Source organism: Acanthopagrus latus, chromosome 19 (assembly GCF_904848185.1).
Source record: "Acanthopagrus latus isolate v.2019 chromosome 19, fAcaLat1.1, whole genome shotgun sequence".
NCBI lineage: Eukaryota > Metazoa > Chordata > Actinopteri > Spariformes > Sparidae > Acanthopagrus > Acanthopagrus latus.
Window position 1 is genome coordinate 12,974,156 of NC_051057.1, and position 18,803 is coordinate 12,992,958.

The 18,803-nt window shown below is 44.5% G+C and overlaps 1 protein-coding gene across 1 annotated transcript; it reads right to left on the bottom strand.

Moving 5' to 3' along the window:
* On the bottom strand, positions 1 to 18,438 carry LOC119008541 (cysteine-rich secretory protein LCCL domain-containing 1-like). The gene is made up of 15 exons (XM_037078956.1): positions 18,154 to 18,438; positions 17,224 to 17,541; positions 8,229 to 8,347; positions 6,665 to 6,797; positions 6,454 to 6,569; positions 5,859 to 5,959; positions 5,573 to 5,764; positions 4,797 to 4,857; positions 4,644 to 4,710; positions 4,401 to 4,531; positions 4,226 to 4,269; positions 4,032 to 4,104; positions 3,859 to 3,934; positions 3,635 to 3,768; positions 1 to 984 (listed from the first exon to the last, which is right to left on the bottom strand). The coding sequence occupies exons 2-15, from the start codon at positions 17,494 to 17,496 to the stop codon at positions 933 to 935; spliced, it is 1,572 nt and encodes a 523-aa protein (XP_036934851.1). The 5' UTR covers positions 17,497 to 17,541; positions 18,154 to 18,438; the 3' UTR covers positions 1 to 932.
* Between the last annotated feature and the right edge of the window lie 365 nt (positions 18,439 to 18,803).

The following is an 18,803-nucleotide window of genomic DNA, read 5'->3' on the forward strand; positions in this document are numbered from 1 at the left end:
TGGTTGTAATATTTTATTGCAAAATGGACTTTTCCTAACAACGTGAGGTAGGAAAATACATATGATGCACAGAGAAACAGTGACAAAATACATTTAAATGTCCATTATATTGATTGCAGCTCGAGAGAAAGCTGAGAGCTGGTAAAATATGAACAAAGAAACCTCCATTCCTCTACACACCGTGTGAAATAAAACTGTTGCGTAGGATAACTCGTGTTTATCAGTGTCTAAGGAAGATGGATAGATATGACTTGAAAACATCTTTGGGGTGCACGATGAGGGTTTTGTTTAGGAGCATGACAACTTTGAGGGATGAGTGTACTGCCCGACCTGCAGGGAGCTTTAACTAAACCACATTATCTGGAAAAAATAACCAAACAAACGAAACTCGTCACACTGGCAATCACAATAACAATACAAAAAACAAACATATAGCAGCATCCTTTATAAATCATATTGATATAAAGCATAATCATACAAAAATAAATGCATAATTTTGTTCCCCAGTCATTACAAAAGTACAAAATATGACAAGAAACCTCTGCAGAGCACCAGTAAAAATGTGCCAGACTTATTACAATTAAGTGCCATTATAATGTTTTATCATTCTGTTACAGGTAATAGGTGGTGGCACGAAGACATATTAACAGTTATGTACAACAACATATATTTACAGTTCATAACATTTCTTGCAAGAGATGGTAGAATGAAAACTCCAATGCGAGTGAGCGCTGACAGTTTCTCTTTGTGTTTGTGTGTCAAGTTTTTTGGTTGCTGGGGCTTTCGCTGTCATGGAGACGACCTCTACCCTCTGAAGTGTAGCAAAGCCAGAAACATTTCAGTCATTGAGTTTGACAACAGGGCTTGATTACCGCCTATTCACCAGCCCAAGTGCGCTTTTTCTTGTTTGGCGAAGCCGCCCTCTGGGGCACTCAAATCACAGCAAACACCCGGAACGCCTTCCCTCCAGGAGGGTTTTGAAGGCTGCGGGGAAGAGAGAGAAAACAAGAGGTGGTGGGGGGGAGGAGAGGAGGCATGTGTCAGAAACAGATCATGTCCCGGCCTTTTTTGCAGAAAGAGACGCGGATGACATACACACACAAACAGATTGACTTCGAAATGTCCACGTCGGCGTGTTGTCTGACACTCCGATGACAGATAGGACGCACACAGATAGAGGTAGACGCTCCGCGAGAAAACAGATAAACCAGCCATTTTCACGCAAACACGGGGGACTTCACGTGTTAATCCAGCAGAGACAGACGTGTTGTGAAGTTAAAGGAGACAGATGAATGATGGGCAGATACTAACAGACGTCAGGCATCTCAGTGGAGTGACTAAGATAAATGTGGCGAAGAGAGACAAGGGAGGGGAGGACTGTAGAATAAAATCACAGAGTGCGTTTGTTTGTGTGTGTGTGTGTCCTCCACACAGGTCATGTTTACAGCAGCAGTAGGTGCAATTTAACATCTCTTAAAAAAAAAAAAAACTTGACCAGACCCAACAGTATGTGGGTCACTTGAGCTTTAAAACAGAGGCTGGTACGGACCTGTAACCTTAATGCTGCTGTAAAGTGGTACGGCATGGATTCAACACATGCTCTCGCTCTCTTCGCATCAGCAAAGTCCTTATCCCCGGCAATCCTTCCTTTGTTGGCGGGTGTGCGTGATTCATTTTCAGTCACCGAGGAGTCATTATATAGAAAGATGGTGACAAAATCTACCTGACAGTGAGAGTAATGGGACGCCAAAGTTGTCACTAAAATCTTGGCTCATAATTTTTGATTCCGCGCCGCCAGAAACAATTCACTCAGAGCCGAGGATTATTATATCATTCAGTATCAGAGAGAGGCGCTGAACATTATTAATATGTCTCCTAATTCAAAAAGTCACACTTTCTCAGTCTTGTTAACGCCTTGAGAGGTACATTTTTACACTCTTTAAGGATCTGAATTGTGCAGGTATTTTATTGCCTAGCTTAAGCTTCTTAACATTCCAACAGCAGCAGTACAAACCAATGATGTCTCCTGTTTCCTGCTCAGTCTAAGCATGTGGCACCGAACAGGGTTGTCTCCTCTCACTTCTCCTCCTCTTTCACCTCTCAGCCCCTCTCGGCCAGGCCAGTAAATGTAAACTTCTACGCTGACGATGCAGCGCTCTGTTTGCAAACGTTCTGTTTCCTAATTGAGGCTCGTTATTTTATCCTTTCCAAACCTCACAGAGCTTAGACATTCCATTTCTGGCTTATTGTGATCCTTCTTGTCTAACATGTCTCTCAGTCTCGCTGTCTGGGAAACTAATGACGAGCTTGTCTGGAGTAGTGGTCGAGGGAGCAGCTGTAGATAATGTTCTTCCCCGAGGTAATATCAGAGAATCACTGCTAACAAAGCTTGCTAATTCCATGATAAAGACGTTTCATTTCCTGTAAATTCTGCACAATAAAAGTCCCCTGTTATTTAGTTATTCATCTACGAAACAGCAAATCAGCAAATGTTGGGTTTTCATCGCCACGAACTTGTCACCATTCCCAAAACAGCTGAAAGCGAATGTGATGAAAGAGCAAAATAAAGCTGAGGATATCTTGAGTTACTAACGGGGGTGAAACATCTGAGAGCTGAACACTGAGGCTTTTAAAAACGCCTTGCTCTCTGGTGTGCTGCACAGATATGAATCTTGCAACTCCGATCTTTAATACAACCAATTAAGCAAATGCAAACTTCTACCTAAGCCTAGCTTAACAATCTATAATGTCCCTGCATGACCTTACTAGCACTTCTGTGTATTCTCCACCATGTTTTGGTTCGGCATTCGAGGGAGACTGATTTGAAATGCATTTAGTTTTCAGGAGGTCTTACACAGAATCCATTCCTTCCCCACATGCGCTTTCGACGACTTGATCCAGCTTAAGTTTATATGCCATATTGGTTGGACTGAGCTAAACCTGTCCTCTCTCCTTCGCTCTCTTGCCTGTTTTCTGGCTTCTTTGTTTGATTCATCTAAGCCGCTGTATCAAACTTTGGACCCTCGTCCGCTCACCGCCCTTTTTTGACTTACCACCTAAAAACAAACCCCTCTCAGAACTCCATTAAGATGCACTCATCTTCTCTACACTAATTGCCAGGCAATTAATTATTTCAAACCAGATGCATGCTAATCACCCTGCTATGCACACCGCATGAGAGATGTAATGGACTGCCTGCATCTTGAAAAGATTGGGTCCACATGGGAGAGTCGAGTGGATAAATATCCCTCTACCTGAGAGCCATTGATTTCTCATCCGTCCACTCCGAGCCACAGCAAATTAACCCGTTCACCTTCCAAGACAGGCTGCGGACTGGGACCAGTAAATCAAACTGTTAATTACATGACAATGTGCTGGAAACTTTTTATTGTCCATGTATGCTTTTAATGTGGTATCAATTATAGAATATTGACTGTCCGAATATTGAAGTTTTTGTTGCACAAATATAAAACATCTACCGGTTTGCATCAACGATCAGCCCCCGGCACAACACACAAGTTTTACAGAGTATCCTTAAAACCTAATAATATTTTAGTAAATTTTCCCTAAAAATTGCACATGGCACACCACCAGTACGCACACACTAGCATTGTATCGCAGTTTGGCCACGTACCTCTCTGAGAAAATGCCGTTTTGGTATGAAGCAATGTAGTGTCTCCGCTTGTCCACGGGCATCACATCGATGTAACCACCCACGCCATTCTTGATTACTCCCGCGTGGACGGCGGATCGGCATATGCTGGACTTCTGCAGAGGTGTGCAAGCAGAAAAGGTAATGTAAGAGATGTTGATTCGTTTGAGTCTTTGTTGATCCTGGTGGTGAATCGTCAGACTTACATCAGAGTATGTTCCGGTACCTATTACCCTGGAGATGTGAGGATTCTCTTCTAAGCAGCTTCTCGGGCAGTATAACCTAAAAAAGGAAGGGGTGGACATCGTGACTTGAGCTCACATAAGCTAAACGCATGACACAGGCTGACACGGAGGCAGAAACTAAACCAGGTTCACACCTTGGGCAGTGTTTCACAGGCTTTTGGTACGGGCACAGCTGCGCGACGGTGCTCTCACATGTGATGGCTTTGACTGCAAGAAATAATTACAGCCAGCGTCAGCGAGCACAGTTTGGGCACAGCTTATAATGAGCAATTTAACATAAAAATGTGACATATCTTTAATTACAGTGTCACATTATTGTCAGACCAACCTGTGACTCTGGAAACCGTGAAGGAATTAGCGCTCTGGTATTTCCTGTCAAGAGGAAACACATTGTTTATTTTCCCTTGCTGTGAGCACGTTTTACCAGTCTCTCTCACCCAGTCTCGTCAAAAATGGTCAGTGTGAACTCATGGTGGTATTGTTTTCTGATGCTGTTGTCTCACCCTGTGGACTGGACTCCGTTCTTGTTGGATTTGATGAAAAAGTCCTTTCTGCCTTGTCTCGTCACGTCCATCCATCCTCCATCGTTATCGATGACTCCAGCATGTAGACCGGCCCTGCACACACTGGATTGCTGCAAATAGATGCATTTTATTTACATTAAGGGCATTTTTTCTGCCAGGTAGCCCTCCAGTATCTTGCTGAAGGGCACTTGAAGAGATCTCATCAGAAACTTGTGTACTCACCATTTCATAGTACACTGTCCCAACTACTTTTCCTGTAGCGTCCAGGCACCCAGCTGGGCACTCGTATCTATTAGAATAAGAAAAACGAGGTGAAATGTATGCGTATCCTCCATGTTGTGTTGTCGCTTCTATCATATTTCTTCTTAACTGTACCTATTACACGGTGTTCCTTTGCACTGATCTCGCAGCTTCGTGTCACAGGTCACAAGCTGAGCTGAAAAACACAAACACAAAAGGCCTTTCAGCGCTTGCACAGGAACCAACTTGCACGGACCGGCTCCTCCGATGCAGACGACTTGTTTCTTAAAGCCAGAGCTGAGTGAAACCCAGCTAGAGACCATTGTTGTGATGCTACGAGCAGCAGAGAGAAGAATTCCTGCAACAAGGTTCAGGGTGGTCAGCAAAATCTGGAGGAAGCATCTCAGCTTACAAGCCCAGGCCCCTTGCACAGCGGAGAGGAAGCCATTTAAAAACCACAGCGAGCCCCTCTCACCCCTCAACCCCTCTCAGCCGGCCAAAAGCAAACACACACTCTGGGGATCGTGCTTAAATAGACCTCCCCTCCCTCGCTCCTAAGAGTGACTTGCAATATTAAGTACACTTTAGGAACTGTCAAAGTTAATCAGAGAGATGACAGATAAAGGCCACAGAACATCAAGGCAATTTAAGATAAATTGCAAGAAAAATATTTCCGGCCAAGGTCTCTTTTTTTTTTTTTTTTTCGCTCTCGTTATCCGTTATTGCTTGTTCAACACTTTGGCTATTCACAAATTCTCTGACCCAATTTAAACAAAACAAAGTTTCCTTTTTTTCTCTTTTAGATCATGTCCGTGCACCTCCCAATCCTAAAAAAAAAAAAAAAACAGTTCCTACACCCCGCATTTTGAGATGAAACTAGATCCAGAATAAACAGCTAAATGGCAGCTTACACATCTGCTGTGTGTTGACCACTTCATTCTTCTGCAGGTCCTCTGTGGGGGGCTTGGTGGGGGCCGGGGCAGGGAGACTGGGAGACTCAGGCCTGGGGGCCCTGGGCCGGGGCCTCTGCGGAGTGCGGGGGGCCTCCGGCTCAATGAAGTTGTTTTCTTCCGTTTCCTCTTGCGGAGGGTAGGAACTGTCATCTTCGAGTAAAGTCACAAAAGCAGGGCACGGTAAGCATATTTTTTTTCCTCAGGTCTTTATTACTCTGTCGTCTTCTATTTTCTCCACACATACCTTTGTAGCAGAGATTGTCCTTGCAGCCTCCTCCGTAGCTGGGAGGACAGGCAGAGCACGGGGTCCCATGTTTGTAAGGCGAGTGGCCCCACCAGTTTCCCCTGTTCAGGTCATACAACAAGAAAGGCTTACTGAGTTGAACACGTATTACTTTCTATGCAAAATGTATAACTATAACTATGCATAACATGATTTCATACAGCTTGTCTGGGTAAATCCAAGCCTCCTGAAAATTTATGAAAAGATATTTACACCTCTTAGATGGCTGAAATCTTCACCTGAGCTAAAAGCGTTAGCTCGCACTCTGTCTTCCTGTGGGTGCACTAGTTCAACTGTGCATCGAGGGTGTTTCGGTTGTTTTTTTTTACATTTTAAAACCCATCTACTTCAGTTATCGAAGAGAATACTGCAACGAATTCTGGCTGTGAGGCTCCAGAAATGTTTGGTGGACCAACTTTCCATCAGTACAGGGGCGATAAGATAATGGCCGAATTTTCATTTTTGGATGAACTGTTCCTTTAAGATTCTCGTTTCCGCTTTTGGCCAGATTATCAGTCATGCAGCCGTGAAAGAAGATCACAACAAATGTGCTTACTTTGGTGAGTAGTTGCAGACAAGATAGACGGCTTTGGCCCAGATCTGTCCCCACACATTCATGTTGTAACACATATTGATGGCGCAGCCAATCCGGCTGCTGGTGGCCCAAACCAGCTGAAAAAGGACGACAAGAAAGACCGTGAAAAAAACTCACTGTAAAGTAATAAACTCGCAACATGATGAATCATATGATCCAGACGTAGCTGTACCTGTGTATAATGAGTACAAACTGGGCCGGAGCATCTGAAGGGGCAGTAGGGGTTACACTCCTGAGGGTACGGGAAAGAGTAGTCCTTCACTTCGTCATACCAGGCCTGCACATGGAACGTGGGAGGACGAAACCTGGAGAGATGAGTAAGCGCACCTGTGATGACAGTGTTCCAGAAAAACATCTCTATTGTCTTGTGTCTGCGTAGGTGTAGGAGGTGGTGCTGTGCATCAAAACTGTTCTCTGATTCCCGCAAGTCGTCTGTTTTAGAAACCCACACGCACGATATCCGTACAGTAGTTGGCCCCAAAGTGTTAAGACATATTTCAATAGGCATCCTTTTTATCAGTGCAACACAATGCTGCTCTCGTATGGTTCATAAGAGTTTATAAAAATGTTAGGGTGTCGGTAGTAGCAGAGGAGGAATCATTGAAATAAAGCTGGCGAGTCATAACCACAGTAAGGTGAACACATCTGTCGAGACGGCCGTTAAGCTTCGAGCAGGCAATCAAGCATTTGTGCACTCTGAATAAATTGCAGTAACCAAAGACTGACGCTGATTTGGCACCAGGTGTTGCTAGTTAATTTAATCAGAATCAAGCGGACATCTTGACTGTGGAGGGATGTGATTAGATGTGGAACAAGAGCCTCTTATGTAAAGCGGTGCTGTTTTCGGATGCCCTGTGGGGGACAGAGTGAGCAAACGAACACACAGATTAACACATCATAGAGACCGCTGCCACCGACATGTACACTCACTTGAAGTACATCCAGAAGTATGGAGTATGGAGGAGCTAAGCTAAAGCTCACTTATTAACATCTTTATTAAGTGTGTACTCAGAACAACAAGTTGTTACATTATTCAAAGTAATGAGTGGATTTTATGGTGCTACACTGGTTACATGAAGTTAAACAGTGCGCCCCAACAAGCTAGCTAGCAATTTTGCTAAACACAAGCTCAGCAATTAGCGGACTAGTGCGCACACAGAAAGTAAAGTAAATTCAAGTTATGATTTTATGTAGTGTAACAAGTGGATTTAATGCATTTTGTGGTGCTAAATTGGTTATATGATGTAGAACAGTGTAGGCTACTACAACAAGCTAGCATGCAGTTGTGCTAAACTAAAGCCCACTTACTGACATGTCATATAGCTTGTTTAATGCATACATATGCAATATATAGAAAAGGTTTTGGTTTAATTGAGAGTGTAAGGAGTAGGTTTTATAATGCTTAACTGGTTATATAGAGTTAAACAGTGCGCTTGAAGCTAGCCAGCATTTGAAAAAGCTCACTAAAATTGCAAGATGAGTCTGAAGGGTTCAAACATGATTAAAGAGTTCAGGGAAGAAGAAAAACAGACATTCTGCGAAAGAAATATCTGGAAATAAATTTCAAACACGTCTTTGCCTTTTTTGTGAAATATCAGATATCTTCCCCTCTTTGGGCCGGTTATTGAAGTGAAAATCTAACCTGGAGCACTGACATTAAAGACCGAATTAAATATCCTCAACCTTCTGATGAATTAACAGTGCATTATGAAAAAAAACTGCACGCGCTTGTTTACCGTCCCCAGTGCGCTCCCAGATTCTGTCCGATCTGAGGCAGTAAACTGGCAGGACCGTGCTCCCACAGACAGGTTTCTGCCCACTCCTCTGCTGTCCGCTCCAACTCTGTGTCCCACACCTGCACAGGAGAGAGGAAGGAAAAATAGAAAAAAGTTTGGAAGAAGTAGAAATAAACTGACCCACTGCAACACATAATATTGCTACTAATGGGCCATAAAATACAGAAATGTCCGGTCAAAGGACAGATAGTGAGGACCTGGATGTATTGACTGCCTTACAAGGTTTGTTCAGCTGTCAGTGATGTGACGTGAGATGGTATTCACATGCGCACCGAACTGGGATTATGTTATGATAAGTCACAGGCACTGGAAGCTGCTACAGCTAAGTAACTGCACTAATTTCAGCAGAACTACATTTGTGTGCTGCATAAAGAGCTTTTTAGACTTTCTTCTTGCTGCTCAGCTGACTTTCTCCAGATGGGTTTCTCCTGTAGGACTGGGTGTTATTCAAAAAATGCAAAAAAGCTGTTTTTCCTTAAGTAATACCTTCCATATGTCTCTGGTGAGATGTCTGGGTGCAAGCTTTCGTTTCACTTTACCTCTCTCTGAATTGCCCTCTCGGTTAAGTTTGGCTCTGGTTGGATACTAAGGGATCATATTCCCCATTCTGGGGTTTTCTGGGTATGCAAAGAGTGTCCTTCCTCCCTGCTGACCTACATTCTACCATAAAAAAGAAAAAAGTTAGAATAACACCAGCTGTAATTCCTCCGAAGGACACTCTATGTTCCTCTAATTGCACACCTCCGTGTTCCCGTTCAGCGCGGGATATCTAATGTAACAGGTTTTTGATGAGAAAGTCAATTAGTTCACGTGTGCGTGTGCACAGATGTGTGTTTGTGTGTGCGAGCGGGAGGTGTCAGGAGTTTTCACATTTTCACACGTCGGGCCCTGGAAGTCATAGCTTACGCTCAGTGAAATCTCATCCAATAACAGACACTCGTATAACCCACCCCCTCGCTTCCACCATCGTCCGTCACCCACTTTCGGTCCCACCAGAAACAACTGCTGTTCTCTGCATTGCTCCCAAAACACACACACACACACACACACACACACACACACACACACACACACACACACACCTACCTAACAACAGGATGTCTGGCAGCGCTGCAATTTAACTCTCTACTCCGAACAGTTTTTTCAGCTCTTTCTGGGAATCCTGTCGAGTGTTGATGTGTTCAAATCAACACCACCGGAGTAATACTGGCGGACTCCGCCATGATTGCGAAATGCCTTGTCAGATTTCCACACAAAGCTTTCTCGAAAAACGTCACGTAACTGGCATGCAGAACAAATAAACAGCAGGAGGTGTGGAGTATATTTTTCATTCATCTCAACACCTGCAAAGAGGAGAGCGTAGCAGTGCTGCAGTAGTTGCCTGTGGTCTGTCTCGCACAATGAGGCCAAATGATGACTGACAGAGCCGGGGCGAAAACAGGAATGAGGATTTGTTTACCAGAACCTCTGTCTCTGCTCAGAAAATTACCTCAGCTGGCAGTGAGCTGCAAATAAATGTCAGTATTGTCATATCTGTTTTGTTATCCCTGCATATTAGGTCACAATGCTGAAACTGACATACTGAGGAGATTTACAAAGGTAATAGGTTACGTAATTGGTTTACATGCTTCAAAAAATCCGTTTTCTCATATTGTCCAGTGCTACAGCACCATGTTCCCCCTCTGTCTAAAACACTCTTAACTTCTGGCTCTTTAAGGCCTCAACTCCCAAATGCCCACTCTGCTCTGATTGGTCACCTCATGCATGCCTGACCCAGCATCTCTATGTGATGTCATAAAGTCACAGAATTAAAGAAGGGACTACTGATGAGGCGTTTCAGGAGCAGCGTTTTTCTGTGGGAGAGAGGAGCTTCTGTTGGTGCGGACTTTGACCTTTTTAACTTTCAAGATCTTCTACATGCGCAAGAAGATACATACAAAGCAGAAGGAAAGGAAAACAAATGAAAAAGCATAATAGGTCTCCTTTAAGCCGAGTCACCCTCAGTCGTGAAAGAATGAAGAAGGGAGCTGTTCACTTAAAACAGCCGTTTATTTCAATTAAAAAGATTTCTGCGACCTCCTCGCTCGAATAAATGATCAATTTGTGCTCTGATAAACGAAGACGAAAGCCAGCACATTGAGCTGTTTTAACTGCCAAATGATCTGCACACCGCAGCACACAGGACATTCTGTACTCAAGCGGGGTCATCACAAGGTTTCTGAACATTTATGAATGGTTATGGGTCAGAAAACATTCAGCCGTGGCCGCAACTATAGTAGGTTTCAAGCCAAAAGCGACCAAAACTCTGGCTACGACGTCTTGTAGGGAAAAGTGGCTGACGTGATTATGGTCTCCCTGATTTGCGATGCAACTGAAGCACGTCTTATATAATATCAAATACGTGCAGCCGCTTCCAGCTGAGGGGCTCATTCCATCGTCTTCGAACTCGCGAAGAAAGCAGGCTCAGAAAGTGTCGAGCGAGATGCATATTTTTCAGCTGTTGGATCCGGTACAGAGTGCAGCCACCTTGTCAAGCTGCTGTTGTTTGCACTGTTAGCCCAGTAGGGGAGGACTTGTACCCAAGACCCCCTCCACACACACACACACGCACACACACACACACACACACCATGAACACCACCCACTCTGGCCACACTTCTGCTGGGGCCCGTAAAGAAAAACACCTCCCCTGCTAAAGTCTTTCAGCGCTGTGCACACAGCATTGTGTATTTCGCTTCACACTTCATTTGCGGCCAGGTTTTTTTTTTTTTTTTTTTTTTCTCTGTCTCTCTCTTCCTTGGTCATCTGGTTGCATTCCATGGGGTACTTCCTTTGCAAGTTTGGGTTTCCTGTTTAAAATCAATGGTGCATGCAGAGAAATACTAAAAGAAAAAAAAAAAAGGAAGATATGGGAATTGGTTGGGAAAATTTAAGGACTCTGACAGAGCACATGAGTACGTGACTTATTAAGGAGCTTAAAGGTAGGAAAACTGATCGATAGTTAAAAAGGAATAAAACGCTGTCCAGTACATTCAGGAAAACTTTAAGTAATCCCCCTCACTGGTAACGAGTATTCAGTGTCTGATGCAGTCCAGCTCACATCAGCTCACATAAGCTCACATCAGCGGTAATGGGGCTGACCATTGTCTGAATTTTGTCAACCAGCGAATACCATTATCTCCATTTATCATGTTATGACAGGAGCACGGGACAGAAGAGGGCATGCAATTACTGTAGGCTTGACTTGAACAGAAAGCTGTTTCACTTACTGCGTATTGTACTACTATTTTTTTTTTTACCAAAATGAGTGCGTATATGTGGGTAAACCCACGAAAAAAATAGGTAATTGACTCCTTTGTCATTGCTAGCAGTCTCTCTTTCTGCCTCAGTGCTGACTGACGGTGTTTGAAAATGTGTGTACATGTATCGAAGTGTATCTAAGTGCTGATATCCTTAACTTTAATGAGTGTCTCACTGAAAAGGGGCTAACATTGGCATGGCCATCCAGGTGTCATATTTCTATCAATGTCAGCTGGAGCCGAAATACCTGTGATTATTGCTTAGTCGTTTGACCCATTCCCTGTCGTGGTTCTGGGTTTTGGTTTAAGCTTTGCTCTTTTTTATTTTGTAGGTTTTATCCTTGTGTGTCTTCTTCGGATTTACACTTCCTGTATTTGTCTTTTTTCTTTGTGTATTCAGATCATGCGTGTTTGTCTGTTTTTTTTCCTGTGTTCCTGCTTGGTCTTTCAGGTTTTCCTTGGTTGCCCTTTAGATTTCTCTTTATTTTTCAGATTACTCATTTGGATTTTTTCTTTGTTAGACTTGTTTTCACCTGGACTTCACCAGCTCCCTTCAGTTATTTGTGTTGCTCTACCAGTTTTGGTTCCACTGCCAGTAAGTTTATTGTCTGTATACTCGTGTCGTGCTTTTTGCTTTTAGCTAAAGACATAACAATTTCCAATGATGACAAAAGCCAGAAGTTTTTTTGTTTTTTGTTTTTTTTTTCCAATGTGAAAGGGGTATAAGTGAGCCAGACACGTAAATAGTAGGGTTGGCCGGGTGTTTTGATATTGGGCTTTATAATATCTCATGTCACAGTATCAATATTATCATTCATAAACAAAAATACAGGTTATCAGCTACCAAGATCTACAATATAACCTCACCCAGAGTGCAGCTGCACAAAAGCATTCTGGCCACAAGCAATAAGTAGTTGAAGAAGAAGGACTTTCTGAGCCTTTTTGGCACAGGCAACTCCAGAGTCAGCACAGAATCATCGACAGACCAAACGGGCTGCAGCTGCAGTACAGGAATCACAGCAGTGAAAACCCAGGTATGAGAGAGCTTACTGAAAAGGATGACTTTCAAGTGCCCCCAGAGACGTTTTTAGAATAAGTTGGTGGAGGCAAGACCTGCCAACTGGACAGGATGTGGAACTATAAGGATTTGATCCAAAGCAAACAGGGGTATGTCCTTGGCACGCCTTCACTCCTGGAAGGTGTTTTCAAGGAGTGAGGGTAAGACAAGGACAAGCGAGAGGGAAAGTGTCAAGCCTCAGGTTGAAGGGACTGTCCTTAAGGACAGTTTCAATATAAAAAGCATAACTCTTGCTATGTTTACACCTGGTGTACACACTACTGCAGCATTTCACAAAACAGAGATTTAGGAAATGCTACTGACCCCGTTTTAGTGTCGCCTTGAGTTTTTTTCAGATTTATGAGTCACAACATATCCTTCCACCCATATCGTAAGACCATTTTCCAGAAGAAAACACGCTACGTTAGCCTGTATGTATCAATGAGCCTTGACTATCCGTGGGCATTACGTCATGGATAATGAATCACAGTCGTTGCTGGCCTTGCTGTCTATGCCGTCTACTGCCTAGATGGGCAGGAGGGAAAGCCATTACCCAATCATTCTGTGACAGTTCCCATGCTCAGCGTCAGAATGAGCCCTAAAGAGAGAGCCAGTTCTGGGTGAAATCAGGAGGGCTTGTGCATGTCCAGACTGGCCTAGATCAACCTCAGCTTAAAACTACATCCGCATGTGGAAAGATACCTTAACGACGAGGGATGACTCCAGAACACCGGCGATGCATTAGGACTATGCCGACAAGTTGTTTCACTCATTATCTGGCAAGTTCTTAAGGCCATCACCATCTTCATGGGTCCAGACTACGTCAAAACACCGCATACAAATCCAGAAATGAGGGATCTTGGTGTAAACCTCCACCAAACACTTGGCTTGCCAGAACGCTTGGGAGCTACGTACGTTCCCTGAAGTATCCGCGGAAGGTGCTTTTACAAGCTATTCGGCGTTAAGAGCATTTGGAACGAGAGCTCTGTTTACAATCTTTGCATTAAATCAAGCAGGTTCAGTGTGGGCAGTGGACTCCCACAACGGTACGCCTTGTTGCCTCTCCTTCTTGTGTGTTTTGTTATGGACAGGATGCAGCCGGTGCAGGTGAGGCCCAGAGAGTCTGCAGCTCTGTGACATTAGGGTGGCATCTTTTGCTATTTCGGGACACTGTTCTTTTGGCTTCACTGGAGCGTGACCTCGTCTGGAACACTGGGAGCAACAGTAAGTGATTTGGGAGGACCAACGTTTTTCATACTGTGCACTGAGCGGCCGCTCTTTACGTCTAGAGAAGTCCGTGGACTTCCCTTCCCTTGGAGGTTTTCTGGGTGTGACCAGCTGACCAGACCCAGAGGAAAAGCCCAAGACACACTGAAGGGATTCAAAAATCTCCAGGCTGTTCTGTAAGCTGCAGGGAGCGACCGGGATAAAAGACATGTGAATGGTAACTTTTTGCTACTGGAGTTAGTTACTGATAGTGACCTTGAAAATGTATACATCTAATTGCATTAATTTGAGTCACTTCTTCGCATTGACGCTGTAAATACTGCTTCACATGTCCATATTGACAGCCGCATAATCCTATGACGAATCAAAGTGGCTGATGCTCGCAGCACACATGCCGAACCAAAATCTGTCAATACAGCTTTATCTTGAAGCATTAAACACCACCACCACCACCTTCTCACACCTGAGTGCAGCCCAGCAAAGCCAAGTTAAACATCAAGGCAGGTGGGGCCCTTTTCTCCCATGATGCCATCTGTTTGTCTTGCAGAGCTTCAAACGCTGACACGTCTCTGTTTATACCTGTGGGTCAACATTTGAGTGAGAGGCAGAACCGCTGTCGCCCTACTGAAGGCGCATTGAGGCTTTTGTGGATCGCTACGGAGTGTGAATGCATATCCAAGGAATTTTTTTTTTTTTTTTTTTTTGGGAGCCTGTGTGTTGGATAATGACAGAATGGGAACGGAGCCACAGGGATAAGGGAGAGGGGAGGCGGAGAGAGGGAGAGAGGGCAAGAAGAGGAAACAGATGAAGGGGGAGGAAAGAGGGGAGGATTTGAATTGATGTTATCTCTGTGTGTCTGTGATGATTGCCACAGAGGGTCAGCCGGGTTATGGTTAAATACAATGGCAGACTATAACAGAGCTGATGGGCGAATGGCTATGTACGTGTGTGAGCGAGTGTGTGTATGTGTGCACGCGGGAGTGTGTAGGAAAGGCAGGGGAGCATGTCGATGAAGTCTTCCAGTACACTGAAGCTGTGAGGTTTCTGAAAGGTGACAGCGGTTCAACACAGACAGGACAGGAAAGTATGAAAAATGTGGTGCCCTCTTTCAAAATAAAGTGCAGAAAATGACCCGAAATCCACAGCGTCTTTCCAGTAAGATTTCTCTCTTTTCACTTAAAGGTCATATTGATTTTACTTTTATAGACATTTTCATGTCCACAAATCGTTTTGTCTACAGAGCTTGTAGAAATGTGCAGAATGATCTCTTTTCCCTCAAAACATTATCGTGAATGTGAATGATTAATTATAAAATATTTGTCTCGTACAAAATTATTGTATTGTTTATCTCTGTGTCAGACAGTTGGTTCCAGCTTCTGACGAGGTTTGTCCGCCGTTGGTATCACGTTGTGTCTGCATTTCAACAGCACCAAGTCTTTTCAAAAAATGTTTAAATTATTGCCAAGCCCCCAAGAGAGCGCCAGCCTTAAAAGCCTTCTTTCGTAGCTGCCATACTGTGTAGTTACGACGTCATGTAAAGCACTGGAGCCCAAAATGACATTTTTCTTACTTTGTTAAAGAAGTGGCTGTAAAACGCTGGATGATAAATTGAGAGTCACAACCAGAGCAAATTGACTTGTTTCACTGTCATAGATTAAGCCATTCGGTCCAATAAAATCAGGAAAGTCCATAAGTCCATAATTTATTTGTCTTTAAGTGATGGTCTCTACATTGTATACCCAGTAAGTTAGCCATTTTGGCTTCAGACACAAAGGAGCGGCTTCATAAGAATGATTGGCGCTCCACCTCATCACTGTGCCTGGATATAATGTAACGTCCTTGGTAAGCATAAACAACATTAGCACTATTTTGCTAGCGTAAGCAACATTATCTGCATTACCATTAGACACTTCAGGGAGCAGATGATCTGAACAACCACAGTGTGTGATGTGAATACAGTCATCGGGGGGAAATGTAATGCCACATTTGGAGGCTGAATGTTATCAGTAACACCTGTGGTTACATGTGGCACATGTGCCCATCATTCTTTTCTCATTTCCTCCTGCCTCACTTAACCTCCTCACCTTCTTTTCAATTAGTTTTCCTCCTCTTGTGCTGTTTTCTGCCTCCTCTTTCTGTTTGCAAATCTCCCTCATCATTTTAACACCTCTATTTTTATTTACCTACTGTGTTCCTCCTCACTAGCTTTCACTCTCTTTCCCTCACCTCACGCCCTCTTGTTGTGCGCCTCTCCATATTTCACCCCTGGGTGCCCCTGAAGCTAAAATAAAAAAAAAAAAAAAAAAAAAAAAACCCAGTCGACTGTAACAGGAGACAGTAGAAAAAGGAGCTGTGCTCTGCTGGCTCAGCATTTCTCCACTAGAGTGTGCCTCAACCAGGAGCCGGCCAGGCTGAGTGGTGCACACACACACACACACACACACACACACACACACACACACACACACACACACACACACACACACACAGGGTCCTCAAGTCCAACCTCTCAATTATATAATTACACAGTCCAGCAATTGCCCCCAGCAGGAACTGTTTATTTGCCTTTACCACAGAATAATACTCCCTTTTGTTCTGTCGCTCTTTAAGTGGAGATGAAAGGATGATAAAACCTCATTACCTTCTGCACAACGTATTGATTTTTTTCTACCTCCTAAGTGCTGCTGGTGGCAATGCTCCGCAGCGGTCAAGCAGCGCCTACACATGTAGCGTATTTGGAAAAGTTCCAGATCTGCGAAGCTGCACACTTTCTCAATGTGTGGTGTGCCTCTGTGTGTGTGTGTGTGTGTGTGTGTGTGTGTGTGTGTGTGTGTGTGTGTGTGTGTGTGTTTAGTGGGGGGTGGACAGCTGGTAAAACAAGCCCCGGTGCTGTGCTCTGATTCTAATTGCGCTGTGAAAAGTGATCTGGCACTGTACACACACGTGATGGCCAACGGATAAAGTCAAACAAATCTCTTAGCACGAGTAAGAGAACAGAAAAAAAAGAAAAGAAAAGCGCAGTAGTAATGTGATCATTGGCAAAGTTGGTGGAATTCTTTCACTTCTGGCAAAACAATCAAAGTCACATGGGTGCAGACTTGTGTGTGTGTGTGTGTGTGTGTGTGTGTGTGGAGGATGGTGGGGGTGGCTCAAGTGTGAAGGTGCTTAGATGCTGGCATGCTGCTGGTGTGTGAGCCAAGTGGGACGGGTGCCAGCCGGTCTGGTGACTGGGTCAGGTCGCTAAGTTATACGGTCCGCAAGTGCTGAAGACTCTCAGGGAGTTCAGAATGGGGTCACAGCGTTTGAACAAATGTAACCTGTGTGAGGTGTTGGGAGTCCTCCGTCCACCTACCATGTACTCCATGTTGGAGGCGGGTGGGTACACCTGGCCGCGGAGCTTGTTGTGGAGGTCGAGGATGAGTTGAGCGTCACTGTCGGTGATGGCCCTCTTCCCCCTGTGCTTGGCCTCCCACCAGTCCCCGTCCTCGTCCAGATACTTGTCCAGAATCTGCTCCCAGCCCGTGGAGTTTGGGAGCATCACCATGGAGGTGGCCGCGTGGAGCAGCAGGAGGAGGAGGAGGGACACGCCCCTCAGACAGTGCACAGATAGATGCCTCATCATCATCCCGGGTGGAGGTGGAGACAGTGCTGGCGTGATGGTCGGTGTGAACTGGCGAAGGAGCCCAGACAGGAGAGCAAAAACAGGATTATTGGGAGGATTGGAACTGGTGTTCTGTATCAAATTTGCTGAATAACTAGAGTCAATATTGAACTTGGTGAGGACAGTGCGTTGGCTTGCAGACACTCAGTCTGGTGCAAGAAAGGCTCATGAGGTTCACCGGGGGCAAAAAGCTGGCACACCGGTGATGACTAGCGAAAATGTGGATTAAGGAAATCCCTACGAGCGCTCCCCGAAGTTCCTTTTTAACATTTTACAACTTTTTTTTTTCTCTCTTATATCCAGACAGAGGAAGGACAGCTTGGGTGCCGTTCAAAACACACAGTGCATTTCAAATCACATTAAGCACCGGGCCCTACAGCGGCAATAAATGTACTTAAGTGCACAGAATGATGCATTATGGAGCTAAATGCATTCACAATACTTTATGTACACACACAAACTCTCAGCTGAACTTTTATTTGTGTGTAATGCGCGCTGCACTGCTGACAGAGAGGCTGCTTTAAAACGCGCCAAGACCCTAATGGAAAACTGTGAAGACTAATGCACAGTGAAACAGAAATGGAGTGTTGTGATTTAATGTAGACTTTAGAAATAATTTACCTTTAATGAATTGGAATGCGCCCCGCTTTCTTGAGCTCCTGACAGGGATCTGGCTGTGAGGGAAAAAAAAAAATCTTCAGATGCAAGAAGAAGAAGAAGAAGAAGAAGAAAAGTCCGCCTTCAAAGTAAAAGTTGCAGAGCTCAGGTGGAGTGTCGCCGGCTGCCCAGATGACATAAATCAGAGTACGCGCTGCCGTGGTTTCACTCCGTTTTCATCGGTGTGGGAAACGAGCGGGGAGAGAGGGGCTCTTTCTTCTTGCGGGATTCTTGCACCAAAGCCGCTAAAGCATCACTTATCCACATTTTATCCTCAACTTGGCCGCGCTTGGAGAGAGCCGCGCCCCCCCGGCCACGCCTCTCCACGGAGGAGCGGGCCTCCCCGCGCCTCTGTGCCAAGACCTCAGCGCGCGTCCCGGGGTCGTGCGTGTGTACAGTATAACATCACATAAGCAGAATCTTGTTTATGTTTCTTCTTCTCCTTCTTCCGCTCTCTCCCTCTTTCTCTCTCTCTCTCCAACGCTGTGCTCAGCAGGTTGAAAAAAAAGTCATACAAATTCAGTAGCAAAAAAACAAACAACAACAAACAAACAAACAGGCCACTTATATTGTTGACTGGAACTGCTAAAATCAGAGGTAAATAAAGTTATTAC

What these genes read in the sequence shown, in the direction of transcription:
- LOC119008541 (XM_037078956.1), bottom strand. Translation starts at nt 17,496, where the DNA reads ATGATGATGAGGCATCTATCTGTGCACTGTCTGAGGGGCGTGTCCCTC. An exon ending in CTGGGAGCGCACTGGGGACG is followed by an intron (nt 6,798 to 8,228) that starts GTAAACAAGCGC and finishes TCATCTCTCCAG; the next exon opens with GTTTCGTCCTCCCACGTTCC. An exon ending in GGTCAACACACAGCAGATGT is followed by an intron (nt 4,858 to 5,572) that starts GTAAGCTGCCAT and finishes TGTGTTTTTCAG; the next exon opens with CTCAGCTTGTGACCTGTGAC.